The sequence below is a fragment of the Oryctolagus cuniculus genome, chromosome 12 (assembly GCF_051225735.1).
Source record: "Oryctolagus cuniculus isolate XC-2025 breed Fujian yellow rabbit chromosome 12, ASM5122573v1, whole genome shotgun sequence".
Classification (NCBI taxonomy): Eukaryota; Metazoa; Chordata; class Mammalia; order Lagomorpha; family Leporidae; genus Oryctolagus; species Oryctolagus cuniculus.
Window position 1 is genome coordinate 88,818,011 of NC_142878.1, and position 15,212 is coordinate 88,833,222.

The window sequence follows — 15,212 nt, forward strand, 5'->3', positions numbered from 1 at the left end:
TGAATGTAAAATGTCCACATAATCAGCAAAGTACCATATCAAAGAAATATCTTACGTATTATTAACGAATACCAAAACAAGACCACCAAGAGTTGATAATTTAACAGCTAAAAAAAAAAAGTGAAATCTGTTTGTTTTTTAAATAGGAAAAGAACTCTAACTCAAGTTGAGCACTCCTAATCTGAATATCCAAAACCTCTTTAAATTGCTCCAGAAGTGCAGACATGACATCACAAAATCAAATACCTGATCCCTTAATAGGTCACAGTCAAAACACAGGTGCATTAAAATATTGTATGAAATTACCTTCATAATATGTGTTTAGGTGTTTCTGAAATGTCAATAAAATTCTTGTTTAGATGTGGGCCCCAACCATATACATATTTCAACATTTCAAAGCCCCAGATTTGAAACCCTTCTGGTCCCCAGCATTTCGGGTAACAGATAATCATAATAAAAAAAAAAAGCAATGTAATTTATTTAGTGGCAATAAAAGCAAAGTATTTAATTTAAAATTTCTAAAAATATGAAGTATAACTAAGTCAGTTAATTTTAGAGAAAAAAATAAGATACATACAACCCTTAAAAATCCTTAATTACCTGAGAGAGTTGTTTGTGATAAATGTGCATGTTTCTTTAAAGCTCTTTTGAACTGTGCTACTCCTAAAACAACATTTCTTACTTTTGTCCAAAGAAAATAGCCACTACGACTTCTTGAAGGCCAGGTACTTTCCAAAACAGCCTATGCATTCAACAAAATAAAATAATTAGTAAAATAATTTTTGTAGGTACATACATTGCCTTCAAAATAAGCTAAAGATATTAAAACAGACTGTATCACACAAATAGAAAAAAGACTTGATTTGCATGTAAAATATATTTTAAGTACTCTAAAATAAAATAAATGTCAAATAATCCCTGGTTATTTCTGTCATTAAATTAAGGTTGTATAATGACAAAAATAATGCTATTTCTCCATTAAATCAAAGTAATTACCTTATTATAATAACCATAAGTAATGGCATTGGGGTCAATACCAGCTTTATGCATTTCAAAAAGCACTCGCACTGCAAGCACTGGCTGATCATATTGTCCACAGAGCTGCATAAGAATGCGGTAGCACACCTGAAACACATATTTGAAAGTGTACAGAAACAAAGATATTTATGTATGTAAATCTAAAATAAAACAGTTCATTTTAAAGAGTAACTGTTACCTCATCAGGTGGATCCATCTTCTTTGACTGCATTTTTTTTAGTACATCATATGCTGTTTTCAGAGCTCTGACTTTTGAATGACATACTTTGACATAAGCTGGGAGACAAATAAACCACAGTCCATAACAGTGACGCAGCAGACACCTGGACCACATCTGAGGGATGGAAGAATATCTCTTGGCAATTTTATGGGCTGATTTAATTTCCTAAAAAAAATGCAAGGATCTTATTAATAAATTTATACACTTAAGCATCCTTGTTTAACTGAATGCTAAAAAATTATGTCACACGCTTTTGTAGTGTTTCCAGAAAAATCTGTCAATAACCTATTTTCAAACCTCTTCTTGAATCTATATTATAAAATATGTAAGCTTCTAGGACGAGATAATAAATAAGTTAGATTACTCTAAACTATCTTTTATAAGACATTCAAAATATCTTATTAGTTTCAGAAAGCATAATCTATTAATAGCTGTACATGGGGTGATAAAGTATACTAGAAAGGATAAGTGTAAAATTTATTTTGTTCTAATATTTGATTACATGAAGATGGCAAAATTTTCAAAGCACCTGTTTTGTTCTTCTGAACATGGGAGAAGGGCTACTAGGACTACTTGATTTTGAAGGCAGTTTGCTCTTTTGCGTTTGTAGAAATCCTTCTGGTCTCTCAAATAAATTGTTCCTAAGAACTGGAAATCCACTATAGCTGTTTTAGAAAAGAAAAAAAAATTCAAGTACACATAGATGATCACAATGGTTACAAACTACAAAAAATAAGTATCAGTAACTTATCTTTTTATTTTATTTGGTTTTATTTATTTGAAAGGCACAGAAAGATCTTCCATTAACTGGTTCACTCCTCAAATGCCTACAACAGCTAAGTTTGGGCCAGGCTGAAGCCAGGAGCCTGGAACTCAATCTGGATCTCCCATGTGGGTGGCAGGAACCCAACTACTTGAGCCATCATCACTGCCTCCGAGGTTATGCATTAACAGGAAGCTAGAATTGGAAGTGGAGCCAGGACCCGAATCAGGCGCTCCTACACGGGATGCAAATGTCGCAACTGGCATCTTCACTGCAGCAGCAAACATCTAGCCCACAATCAGTAACTTCTTAGAATTTAATATAAGTTTCTCCATCAGACGATGACAGATAATAAGTATTTACACTAATGCTGCCCTTTTAATATAATATTTAGAAATGTAGTAGCTAATTATAGATTCAAGTATATGGGGGAGAATACACTTAAATTCTGTTGAACTTGTTATCAAATTCCAAAGTAACTCAAGTAAATGACTAAAATTAGTATTTAGGCAAATACATATTGAACATATCAGAAAAAAGACAGTTGGTAAAGGGCCCACCTAGTAAGTTTTCTTTCAAACAGGACACCTATTAATGTCATAGTTTCAGATTACCATATTTGCTGCAGAATCTCCCTCTTAAAAAGATGCAAATAGCAATCAGGGCTAGCTTAGTATCATGAATTGATTAATCAGGATAACTCAGGTTCAGTTTTTTTTTTTTTTTTTTTAAATAGGCAGAGTGGACAGTGAGAAAGAGACAGAGAGAAAGGTCTTCCTTTTGCCCTTGGTTCACCCTCCAATGGCTACCGTGGCTGGCGCGCTGTGGCCGGCGCACCGTGCTGATCCGAAGCCAGGAGCCAGGTGCTTCTCCTGGTCTCCCATGGGGTGCAGGGTCCAAGCACTTGGGCCATCTTCCACTGCCTTCCCGGGCCACAGCAGAGAGCTGTCCTGGAAGAGGGGCAACCGGGACAGCATCCGGCTCCCCGACCGGGACTAGAACCTGGTGTGCCAGCGCCACTAGGCGAAGGATTGGCCTATTGAGCCGCAGTGCCGGCCTCAGTTTCAGTCTTATTGATTAGAAAGGAAATTAGATAAGAGAAAGAAGATAAAAAAAATGACTCTATGAGGAGATAGGCCTAATTAAAGTACTACAGCAAGGTGTGCTGGGCGTATAAGTAGTAACAGTCAGGAAAAAGGCTGAAAAGATCAGAGGCCTCTACACAACAAACTTCATCTATATAATACTCTTAAAGGTATATAAATATTTTTAAGTAAGAAGAAATCATACTTAAAAATCTTACTTAAAACTAAAGTAAAAGTAAATAATGTCTATCACACGTTACTGTAAGCTATTCAGTAAAATAAGAAAATATTAGCAACAACTGAAGATTGAATGGAAAGAAACAACAAAGAAGTTCTGGAAAACCAAGACCCTTAAAAATATTGACTGTATGAGATGGGTGTTCGGTGCAGCTCTTAAGAAGCTGCCTGAGGGGGTTGTGGCATAGTGGGTTAAACTGTTTCCTGCAATGTTGATATCCTATATGGGTGCCAGCACAAGTTCCAGCTGCTCCACTTCCCATCCAGCTCCCTGCGACTGTGCCTGGAAAGCAGCAGAAAACAGTCCAAGTACTTGGGGCACTGCCACCCATGTGGGAGACCAAGATGAAGCTTCAGCCTGGCCCAGCCCCAGCTGCTACAGTTATTTGGGGAGTGAACTTGCAGATGGAAGATCTCTGTCTGTCTCTCTTTTTGTAACTTTGCTTTCAAATAAATAAAATAAAATAAAACTTTTAAAAAGAAGCTGCTGCTGCTTGGGGAGTGGGAGGGAAGCAGCACTGTTGCGTGGTGGGTAAAGCCACCGCCTGCAACACTGGCATTCCATACAGGCGCCGGTTTGTGTCCCAGCTGCTTCATTTCTGATCCAACTCCCTGTTAATGGTCTGGAAAAAAGCACCAGAAAATGGACCAAGTGCCTCCACCTGTAGCGCCAGCAGCTCATATGGGCTCCACTTCTAATCTGGCTACCTGCTAGTACGCCTGGGAAGACAGCAGAAAAAGGCCTAAGTCCTTGGGCTCCTGCCACCCATGCAGGAGAGATCCAGATGAAGCTCCTGGATCCTGGCTTTGGCCTGCCCTGGCCTTGGCCACTGTGACTATTTTGGGAGTGAACCAGCAGACAGAAGATCTTTCTCTCTTGCTTAAAGAAGTTTTTATTTGGGACGCCTGCATTACATATCAGAGTGCCTGGGTTCAAGTCCTGGCTCTGTTTCCAATTCCAGTTTCCTGCTAATGCACACCCTGGGAGGCAGCAGATGGTAACTCAAGTAATTGAGTCCTTGCCAGATTGAGTTCCTGACTCATGGCTTTGGCCTGGCACAGCCCTGGCTATTGTTGGCATTTGGAGAGCAATTCAGTGTATGGAGATCTCTTAACTGCTATACCAAATGCCCACCCCTGACTTGGGAGTTTTTAACAAATGAGAACTCTTTAAGTAATTTTTTTAACTAAAAGACTAAATCTAAAAGTAAAATTTAAATAAAAAACTTGAAATCGAACCACAGGAAGAAAAGCAAAACTGTATTAGTGAAAACTACCAAAGGAAGACTAAGAAGTAGAAAGAAGAGACAAAAAAGAAAGCTTATTTAGAAAGAAAAACAAAAGAAGAGGAGAGAAACTAGGAGAAAGATTATAAATATTTTGATAAAAGACAGAATTTAAAAAGCAACATCAACAATCGATAAAAAGTAAGAACAGGAATCAACTGCAACCAACATTTACAGCACCTATCACACCAGTTCTCATCTGTAAAATGAAGAACTTAATCCAATGAAGATATTCTGAAAAATTCTTTGTCAATAAAAATAACAAACTGTAACTCAATAAATTATCAGCGGGAAGTGTTTCAGAATCTTTAAATAAAAAATTATTGAATAATAAGAAGTCGTTTAAAATCTAAAAAGAAATGTATATAGTATTAGAAACTAAGTAATAAATCTGCTCCTATCATACTCTACTTGACTGTGCTCAGGACTTTGCTTCTTTTCTAGACTTGAAAGCAAGGACAAAATATAATTCAAATCTATATACCAAGCACTTAGAAGTATCTGACTGAAATTTCTATATTAACAATGAGAAATTACAGTATTTCTGAATTTCTATGACTTAAAATAAAAACTCATAGAAGAAATGGTTGTCCCCAAAGTAATAAAAGGGCACAAATATTGACTATATGGGATGAAAAATGGGAGTAAAAATGGGAAAGCCAGCTTTCATGAGAAATCAAAATTCTTTAATAAATGTGCTATATATTTGGGTGGGGGAAACCTAACTGAATTTAATCAATATTTATGAGGATCCTCATGCAGACATAGAGAGCTTCCCTTCTACATTATACATTTATATATTTTTTTCTGTTTATACCTCAAAACTAAATTCAGGATGTGGGATAAGCTTGCCTGCCACCTAAAAATTATGAATCTTTAAAGTTTGAGTTTTTGAAAATACCACACTCCTTAGAAAGCTACATCACAGAAGATGGATCGCTTCTCATTTTCAATCTCAAACATTCTGGTTCTTGAATACCTGTACTGTAAAGGAGGTTCTTCACCATTGGGTAGACAGGGGATCTCAGGTGGTGTTACAAAAACAGTATGTTCACTTTTGAAAGATTCATCCAGTTCTATAAGTCGTACTTCACCACTCTTGTCCATATCTACCTGAAGGAGTTTAAAAAACACACATTATAAAAACCACACTGCTTAGCCAAGTGTTTATCTACGGCACTGATGTGCACACATACTGAAGAGTTATTTAATGAAACAAAAAGTAAGTTCTCTATGCGTCACTATAGAAAGAACTCCAAGATAATTACATGAAAATAACAAGGTAAAAATTATTATGTATAGTGTACTACTATCTTCTGAGCAAAGAAAGTGGAAAATAAGGCCATACACTAACCCACTGTGCCACAACACCAGCCCCTAAAGTGTTTTTATTGGTGTATCCATTATTTTACAGCAAACTGGGAAACATTAGGGCATGTTTAAACATTTTTATTTAAGAACAACAGAAAACATTCACAAAATAAAGATAAAACAAAAATAAAAATAAGGCCACTGTATCACATATATGCTTAATTTTTTAAAGCACTTATGTGTATTATATAGGTACATTTGTGTTCTCTTTTTTCCTCACACACATAGCTCCATTATCAAGAGGTTTGTTTTAAATAATGGTGTTATCAGCAATTTAGCTAATTTTCTTCTTTATATTGTTACTTTCCCATTGAAATTTTAAATAAAAATTTCAACAAGGCACAACATATTGTTTTTAGACCAACTACTTATTACTTCAATTCTGTTGAAGGCTATTTACATTAACCAGTATATTTTATTTATTTATTTATTTATTTTTTGACAGGCAGAGTTAGACAATGAGAGAGACAGAGAGAAAGGTCTTCCTTCCGTTGGTTCACCCCTCAAATGGCTGCTACGGCCGGCGTGCTGCGCCGATCCAAAGCCAGGAGCCAAGTGCTTCCTCTTGGTCTCCCATGTGGGTGCAGGGCCCAAGCACTTGGGCCATCCTCCACTGCTTTCCCGGGCCACAGCAGAGAGCTGGACTGGAAGAGGAGCAACCGGTACTAGAACCTGGGGTGCCGGCGCCGCAGGCAGATGATTAGCCAAGTGCCCATCCTCATTTTTTAAAAATAAGAATAAATTGGGGGCTGGTGCTGTGGCGTAGCAGGTAAAGTCGCTATCTGCAGTGCCGGCATCCCATATGGGCGCCAGTTCAAGTCCCAGCTGTTCCACTTCCAATCCAGCTTTTTGCTATAGCCTGGGAATGCAGTGGAAGATGGCCCAAGTCCTTGGGCCCCTGTACCCACATGGGAGATCCAAAAGAAGCTCCTGGCTCCTGGCTTCGGATCGGTGCAGCTCTGGCTGCTGCAGCCAAATGAGGAGTGAACCAGCAGATGGAAGATCTCTCTCTCACTCTGCTTCTCCTTCTCTCTCCATGCTAACTCTGTCAAATAAGTAAATAAATCTTTTTTTTTTTTTTAAAGAATAAATTGGATGGGACAAGTGTTGGCTGGCAGTTAAGACACTGGTTAGGATGCCCACTATCTGTTGGGAGGTCTGGATTGAGTTACTAGGAACATGTGGACATTTGGGAAGTGAACAATAGACGGGAGCATTCTCTCTCTCTCTCTCTCTCTCTCTCATGTCTCTCTCTCTCATGTCTCTGACCCTCAGGTAAATAATTTTTGGAAAAAAAAAAAAAAAAGGATAGACCGGCGCCGCGGCTCACTAGGCTAATTCTCCACCTGCAGTGGCAGCACCCCAGATTCTAGTCCCAGTCGGGGCACTGGATTCTGTCCCAGTTGTTCCTCTTCCAGTCCAGCTCTCTGCTGTGGCCCAGGAAGGCAGTGGAGGATGGCCCAGGTGCTTGGGCCCTGCACCTGCATGGGAGACCAGGAGAAGCACCTGGCTCCTGGCTTCGGATTGGCACAGTGCACTGGCCGTAGCAGCCATTTGGGGGTGGAGGGTTAACCAACAGAAAAGGAAGACCTTTCTCTCTGTCTCTCTTTCACTGTCTAACTGCCGGTCAAAAAAAAAAAAAAAAAAAAAAATGAGGATGGGTTGGGGTCGGCACTGTGGCATAGTGGGTAAAGACATAGCCTGCAGTGTTGGCATCCATATGGCTGCCAGCTGAAGTCCCAGCTGCTCCACTTTCAATCCAGCTCTCTACTATGGCCTGAGAAAGCTGTGGGAGATGGCCTAGATCTTTGGGCCCCTGCACCTGGCTTTGTATCGGCGCAGCTCCAGCCTTTGCGGTCAATTAGGAGTGAACAAACGGATAGAAGACCTTCTTTCTTTGCCTTTCCTTCTCTCTCTGGGTAACTCTGACTTCCAAATAAATAAATCTTTAAAAAAATGAGGGTGGGTATTTGGTACAGTGGTTAAGATGCTGCTTGGAACACTTCATCCTATATTGGAGGACGGGATTCAAGTGCCAGCTCTGCTACCTTCTAATATGCATCCTGGGAGGGAGCCGTGATGGCTCAAGGACTTGGGTCCCTGTCATCCATGTGAGTTCCTAGCTCGTGGCTTCAGTCTGGTCCAGGCATATTGGGGAGGGAACCACTGGCTAAATCTCTGTCCCCTCCCCACCACACAAGAAACAAAAGGAAATTAAAAGAAATTTTAAAAATATTTATTTTATTTATTTGAAAGAGTTACGGAGAGAGGTAGAGATCTTTGGGAAGTGAACCAGTAGATGGAAAATTTCCTTTTCCATTCTCTCTCATCCCTCTGCCTTTCAAATAAATAAAATAAATAAATTAGAAAAAAAGGAAATAGCTAACTCTTTTATGATGATCATAAGCCATTCTCCCAGAAAGAACTCCAGTGAGCTGTTTGTGCCTCACTCTTGAAATTGATACTAACCAAAGACACAGAAAAACAATATAATAACCTGAATGAGCAAAATAAATAAATACAAAGAGGTACTCGGAAGAAGCGGAGACAATACAGGGAGAATTCTTGAAAGTAGATGAATGATGGCCGGCACTGCGGCTCAACAGGCTAATCCCCCGCCTAGCGGCGCTGGCACACGGGGTTCTAGTCCCCGTTGGGGCGCCAGATTCTGTCCTGGTTGCTCCTCTTCCAGGCCAGCTCTCTGTTATGGCCTGGGAGTGCAGTGGAGGATGGCCCAAGTGCTTGGGCCCTGCACTCCATGGGAGACCAGGAGAAGCACCTGGCTCCTGCCTTTGGATCAGTGCGCTGCGCTGGCCACAGCGCTCCAGCCATGGCGGCCATTGGAGTGTGAACCAACGGCAAAAGGAAGACCTTTCTCTCTGTCTCTCTCTCACTGTCCACTCTGTCTGTCCAAAAATAAAAAAATAAATAAAAAAAAAGAAAGTAGATGAATGAGTCTACTGCCAGGAAATATTAATAAGATGCTACTAAAGGCCGGCGCCGCGGCTCACTAGGCTAATCCTCCGCCTTGTGGCGCCGGCACACAGGGTTCTAGTCCCGGTCGGGGCACCGGAGTCTGTCCCGGTTGCCCCTCTTCCAGGCCAGCTCTCTGCCCTGCACCCCATGGGAGACCAGGATAAGTACCTGGCTCCTGCCATCAGATCAGCGCGGTGCGCTGGCTGCAGCGCGCGGACCGCGGCGGCCATTGGAGGATGAACCAACGGCAAAGGAAGACCTTTCTCTCTCTCTCTCTCTCTCACTGTCCACTCTGCCTGTCCAAAAAAAAAAAGATGCTACTAAAGAGAAGCATTCAGAGAATAAAGAAAAACTTATGGAAATTACAAATATAATAACAGAAACAAAAATATACAATTAGAGTTTAAGAAGTGAAACAAAATAGGATGAAAAATGATATGAAAATAAAGATCAGGCCAGGAGGTCCAATATCCAAATAACATATATTTCAGGAAAAGAAAACAGAGGAAAGAAATTAAACAAGGAAAACATTCAAGAAAAGGAAATGAATTCACAGATTAAAAGAGCCTATACATATCCAACTCAATGAAGACCAAAAAAATAAAAAATAAAAAATAAAAAAATAAATAAAAAAGGTCCCCATGAGGCATATCTTCTGAAATTTCAAAACATCAGGGATCTTAAAAGCTTCCAGATGGCCGGTGCCATGGCTCACTAGGCTAATCCTCTGCCTGCAGCGCCAGCACACTGGGTTCTAGTCCTGGTTGGGGTGCAGGATTCTATCCTGGTTGCTCCTCTTCCAGTCCAGCTCTCTGCTGTGGCCTGGGAGTACAGTGGAGGATGGCCCAAGAGCTTGGGCCCTGCACCTGCATGGGAGACCAGGAGGAAGCACCTGGCTTCTGGCTTTGGATCGGTGCAAAGCGCTGGCCACAACACACCAGCCGAAGCAGCCACTTGGGGGTGAACCAACGGAGAAGGAAGACCTTTCTCTCTCTCTCTCTCTCACTGTCTAACTCTGCCTGTCTGGAAATTCCTCAGAAACCTGAAGATAACCCTACCGTTCGACCCAGCCATCCCACTCCTTGGGATTTACCCAAAGGAATTTAAATTGGCAAACAAAAAAGCGGTCTGCACCCTAATGTTTATTGCAGCTCAATTCACAATAGCTAAGACCTGGAACCAACCTAAATGCCCATCAACGGTAGACTGGATAAAGAAATTATGGGATATGTACTCTTTAGAATACTATACAGCAGTAAGAAACAACGAAATCCAGTCATTTGCAACACAATGGAGGAATCTGGAACACATCATGCTGAGTGAAATAAGCCAGTCCCAAAGGGACAAATACCATATGTTCTCCCTGATCGGTGACAACTGACTGAACACCAAAAAGGAAACCTGTTGAAGTGAAATGGTGACTTGATCAGCATAGCCCTGACTGTTAATGAACAACTTAATACATTATCCCTCTTAGTAGTTTTTTTGTCTGTTCTACTTAATATGACTGGTTTAATTCTGTAATTAATACACAGTTATTCTTAAGTGTTGAAAATTAACTGAAATGTGATCCCTGTTAAACATAAGAGTGGGAATAAGAGAGGGAAGAGATATATAATTTGGGACATGCTCAAGCTGACTTGCCCCAAATGGTAGAGTTAGAAACATACCAGGGGATTCCAATTCAATCCCATCAAGGTGGCATGTACCAATGCCATCTCACTATTCCAAGTGATCAATTTCAGTTCACAATTGATCATAATGAAAGGACTAAGAGTCAAAGGGAGCACATAAACAAGTCTAGTACCTGCTAACACTAACCGATAGAATAAATAAAGGGGAGAGTGATCCAACATGGGAAGTGAGATACTCAGCAGACTCATAGAATGGCAGATGTCCTAAATAGCACTCTGGCCTCAGAATCAGCCCTAAAGGCATTCGGATCTGGCTGAAAAGCCCATGAGAGTATTTCAGGCATGGAAAGCCAAGACACTCTGCCAAAATATCTCTGTGAGTGAGATCCCAGTGGAAAGAACAGGTCTTCAAAGAAGGAGGTACCTTTCTCTGAAGGGAGGAGAGAACCTCCACTTTGACTATGACCTTGTCTAAACAAGATAAGAATCGGAGAACTCAGAGGGCTTCCATAGCCTTGGAAACTCATGACTGGAGCATAGGGAGATTACTGATGCCATAGACAGGAGTGTCAATTGGTAAAGTCAACAACAGGAGTCACTGTGCACTTACTCCTCATGTAGGATCTCTGTCCTTAATGTGCTGTGCATTGAGATTTAATGCTATAACGAGTACTCAAACAATATATTTCACTTTGTGTTTCTATGGGGGTGCAAACTGTTGAAATCTTTACTTAATGCATACTAAACTGATCTTCTGTAAAAAAAAAAAAAAAAAAGAAATTATCAATTCCCAACTTGACTCTCACTGGGATTAAACATGACAATAGGTCTGATCTGATTTCATCATCATTTAAAAAAAATCATCTATTATTTTTCACTTTATGTTTCTGTGTGGGAGCAAACTGTTGAAATCCTTACTTAATGTATACTAAGCTGATCTTCTGTATATTAAGATAATCGAAAATGAATCTTGATGTGAATGGAAGGGGAGAGGGAGTGGGAAAGGGGAGGGTTGCGGGTGGGAGAGACGGTATGGGGGGGAAGCCATTGTAATCCATAAGTCGTACTTTGGAAATTTATATTCATTAAATAAAAGTTAAAAAAAAAAAAAAAGCTTCCAGAGGGGAGGGGCCTGCACTGTGGCTTAGCGGGTAAAGCTGCCACCTGCAGTGCCGGCATCCCATATGGGCGCCGGTTCAAGTCCCAGCTGCTCCACTTCCAATCCAGCTTTCTGCTATGGCCTGGCAAGCCAGTAGAGGATGCCTCAAGTCCTTGGGCTCCTGCACCCTCGTGGGAGACCTGGAAGAAGCTCGTAGCTCCTGGCTTCAGATTGGCACAGCTCTAGCCGTTGCGGCCAACTGGGGAATGAACCAGTGAATGAAAGAATTCTCTCTCTTTGCCTCTCCTTCTCTCTGTGTAACTCTTTCAATAAAACTTTCAAATAAATAAATAAATAAATCTTATTAAAAAAAAGCTTCCAAGAAGAAGAGATTAAACACAAAAGATTAGAAATCAAGATGGCATTAGACTTTTCAACAATAATACTGGAAGACAATGCCTTTATAATTTTAATCCAAACAAATTAGCAACCTAGTAAAAAAAGAGATAAGCAAATTTTCAGACAAGCAGGATATCAAAAAACATACTTCCCATGTACTGTTTTTCACAAGCTATTGGTAGATGTGCTTTTCCATGATAAGGAAATAACTAAGAAATTTACTGAAGCGAGAAATAAGGACACCCAACTTGAGGAAGAGGTCAATATAATTCTGAAAATGATGGTGGAGGAAAATCATATGTAACATACTAGAAAGGAACGAGTTCATATTAGAACAAAAAGATGGGACATGCCAGCAAGAATTTAAAAAAAAAATTAAATAGGGGCTCTGTGGCGCAGTGGGTTAACGTCCTGGCCTGAAGCACCGTCATCCCATATGGGCGCTAGTTTGAGACCCAGATGCTCCTCTTCCAATCCAGCTCTCTGCTATGGCCTAGGAAAGCAGAAGATGGCCCAAGTCCTTGGATCCCTGCACCCACGTGGGAGATTTGGAAGAAGCTCCTGGCTCCTGGCTTTGAATCGGAACAGCTCCAGCCGTTGTGGCCAATTGGGGAGTGAACCAGTGGATGGAAGACCTCTCTCTCTCTCTGCCTCTCCTCTCTCTGTGTAACTCTGACGTTCAAATAAATATATAAATCTTTAAAAATTTTTTTTTTAAAAATCACCCAGTATGTTGGAAAATTTGAGATTTTTCACTTCTGCACAAGAGTTTGGGGATGAATTAACAGCAGACAAAAACATTTAGCAGTTATTAACTTCAAGAGAAAAAATAACATATGAAAGAAAATTTAAATATAATAAATTATGATTGTGGCCAGCATTGTGGTGTTATCGAGTTAATCCACCATCTGCAGCACCAGCATCCCATACAGGTGCTGGTTCAAGTCCCAGCTGTTCCGATTCCAATCCAGCTCTCTGCTAATGTGCCTGGGAAAGCAGCAGAAGATGTCTCAAGTGTTTAGGCCCCTGCATCCACGTGGAAGACCAGAAAGGAGCTCTTGGCTTTAGCCTGGTCTGGCCCTGGCCATTGCAGCCATTTGGGAAGTGATGGAAACAGGTGGAAGATCTCTCTCTTTCTGTCTCTGCCTTTCTCTCTGTAACTGACTTTCAAATAGATAAATAAATCTTAAAAAAAATAAAAGAAATTAAGAAAATAAATTATTATTGTATAGAAGTGATGATAATATTAAGAATGAACAATTATTTGACTTACACTCCTAACTGTCTTGGGAGAATTTTGATGGTAGCCAATAAGACATTAATAGATAATATGCATGATAATAAACAGTAATAAAATATCATTATTTTGAAATCTTAAGGTAAATCAAAAGCAGCTGAAAGAGAAAGTGGTTGCCTCTGGAGAGTAGAAATGATGGGAAGAACAAAACATGGTCTTGTAAAATCATTTATCTTTTTAAACTATGTCATGTTCCACTGTGGTAAAAATGAAAATTAAAAAAATTATTTATTAGAAAGGCAGTTACAGAGATAGAGAATGAGAGACAGAGAGAGAGATCTTCCATCCAATAGGTCACTCCCCAAATGGCTGGAATAACCAGGTTGGGCTAGGCTGAAGCCGGGAAGCAGGAGCTTCTTCTGGGTCCCCCACATGGGTGCAGTAGCCCACATCCTCTGCTGCTTTCCCAGGTGCATTAGCAGGAGCAGGATCAGAAGCAGAGTAGCAGGGACTCAAACCGATGCCCATATGAGATATTGGTGTTACAGGCCATGGCTTTTACCCACTACACCACAATGCCAGTCCTAAAAATTTACCGTTGGTTCACCCTCCAATGGCCGCCATGGCTGGTGCGCTGCGGCCGGTGGACAGCGCTGATCCGAAGCCAGCAGCCAGGTGCTTCTCCTGGTCTCCCATGGCGTGCAGGGCCCAAGCACTTGGGCCATCTTCCACTGCCTTCCCGGGCCACAGCAGAGAGCTGGCCTGGAAGAGGGGCAACCGGGACAGAATCCAGCGCCCCAACCGGGACTAGAACCTCGTGTGCCGGCGCTGCTAGGTGGAGGATTAGCCTATTGAGCCGCAGCGCTGGCCAAAATTTATTCTTAAAATAAAAGTATTAGAAAAGTAAACTTTGAATAAAAACAGAGTAATATTTAGTCATTATTAGAAAACCTAAAAATACTTTTTAAAAGCATCATTGTAAACATGTCATTGGGTTGGGTCTTTGGTCTAGAGATTTATACACACTGTTAGGATGCTGGTGTCCCTCATCAGAATGCCTGGGTTGTTGGTTCCTGACCCCAGCTTTTTTTTTTTTTTGACAGGCAGAGTTAGACAGTGAGAGAGAGAGACAGAGAGAAAGGTCTTCCTTTTCTGTTGGTTCACCCCTCAATGGCCACTGTGGCCGGTGCACTGCGCTGATCTGAATCCAGGAGCCAGGTGCTTCCTCCTGGTCTCCCATGTGGGTGCATGGGCCAAGCACATGAGCCATCCTCCACTGCACTCCCTGGCCACAGCAGAGAGCTGGACTGGAAGATGAGCAACCGGGACAGAATCTGGTGCCCTGACCGGGACTAGAACCTGGTGTGCAGGTGCCGCAGGCAGAGGATTAGCCTATTGAGCCATGGCGTGGGCCTCCAGCTTTCTGCAATGTGGACTCTGGGAGGCTGAGGCAATGGCTCATGTGATTGAGTTCCTGCTGCCACCCAAAAGAAGACCTACACTGAGTTCCCAGCTCTCAGTTTCTCCTGTTGTGGGTATCTGGAGAGTGAAGCAGCTAATGGGGACTCTATCAATTTTGCTATCTCTCTCTGCCTCTCAAATTAAATAAACATGTTAATGATAATTTAAAATCATAGGCATCTCTGTAGGATATGGTGCTCAAGACCAAATAAGATGCTTTATAGTCAGACATTTTTATGTAGAAGAAATGGAATAAATTTAATTAATAAGGATACAATAATGAGATATAAGGAACGGGCCAGAACAAAAAAGGTTAAAACAATCATCCAAGGTCCCTGGGTAGAGGTGTGGAAACCACCGTTTCAATGAACACTGTAAGAGGACTGGTTTTGTCCTTGGGTGCCAG

At 41.0% G+C, this 15,212-nt stretch overlaps 1 protein-coding gene across 15 annotated transcripts in view; it reads right to left on the reverse strand.

Annotated features, from left to right (window-relative positions):
* DENND4A (DENN domain containing 4A) overlaps window positions 1–15,212 on the reverse strand; it is a 132,046-nt gene that overhangs the window by 40,963 nt on the left and 75,871 nt on the right. For all 15 annotated transcript variants that reach the window (XR_016218270.1, XR_016218271.1, XR_016218269.1 and 12 more), the window contains 5 exons: window positions 5,609–5,742; window positions 1,788–1,923; window positions 1,217–1,423; window positions 997–1,125; window positions 601–742 (listed from right to left, as the gene is read on the reverse strand). Coding sequence is in view for 12 of the 15 variants with exons in the window: in XM_008268877.5 (XP_008267099.2) it covers window positions 601–742; window positions 997–1,125; window positions 1,217–1,423; window positions 1,788–1,923; window positions 5,609–5,742 (748 nt within the window). In the remaining 3 variants the exon portion in view is untranslated. The remainder of the gene's footprint in view (window positions 1–600; window positions 743–996; window positions 1,126–1,216; window positions 1,424–1,787; window positions 1,924–5,608; window positions 5,743–15,212) is intronic.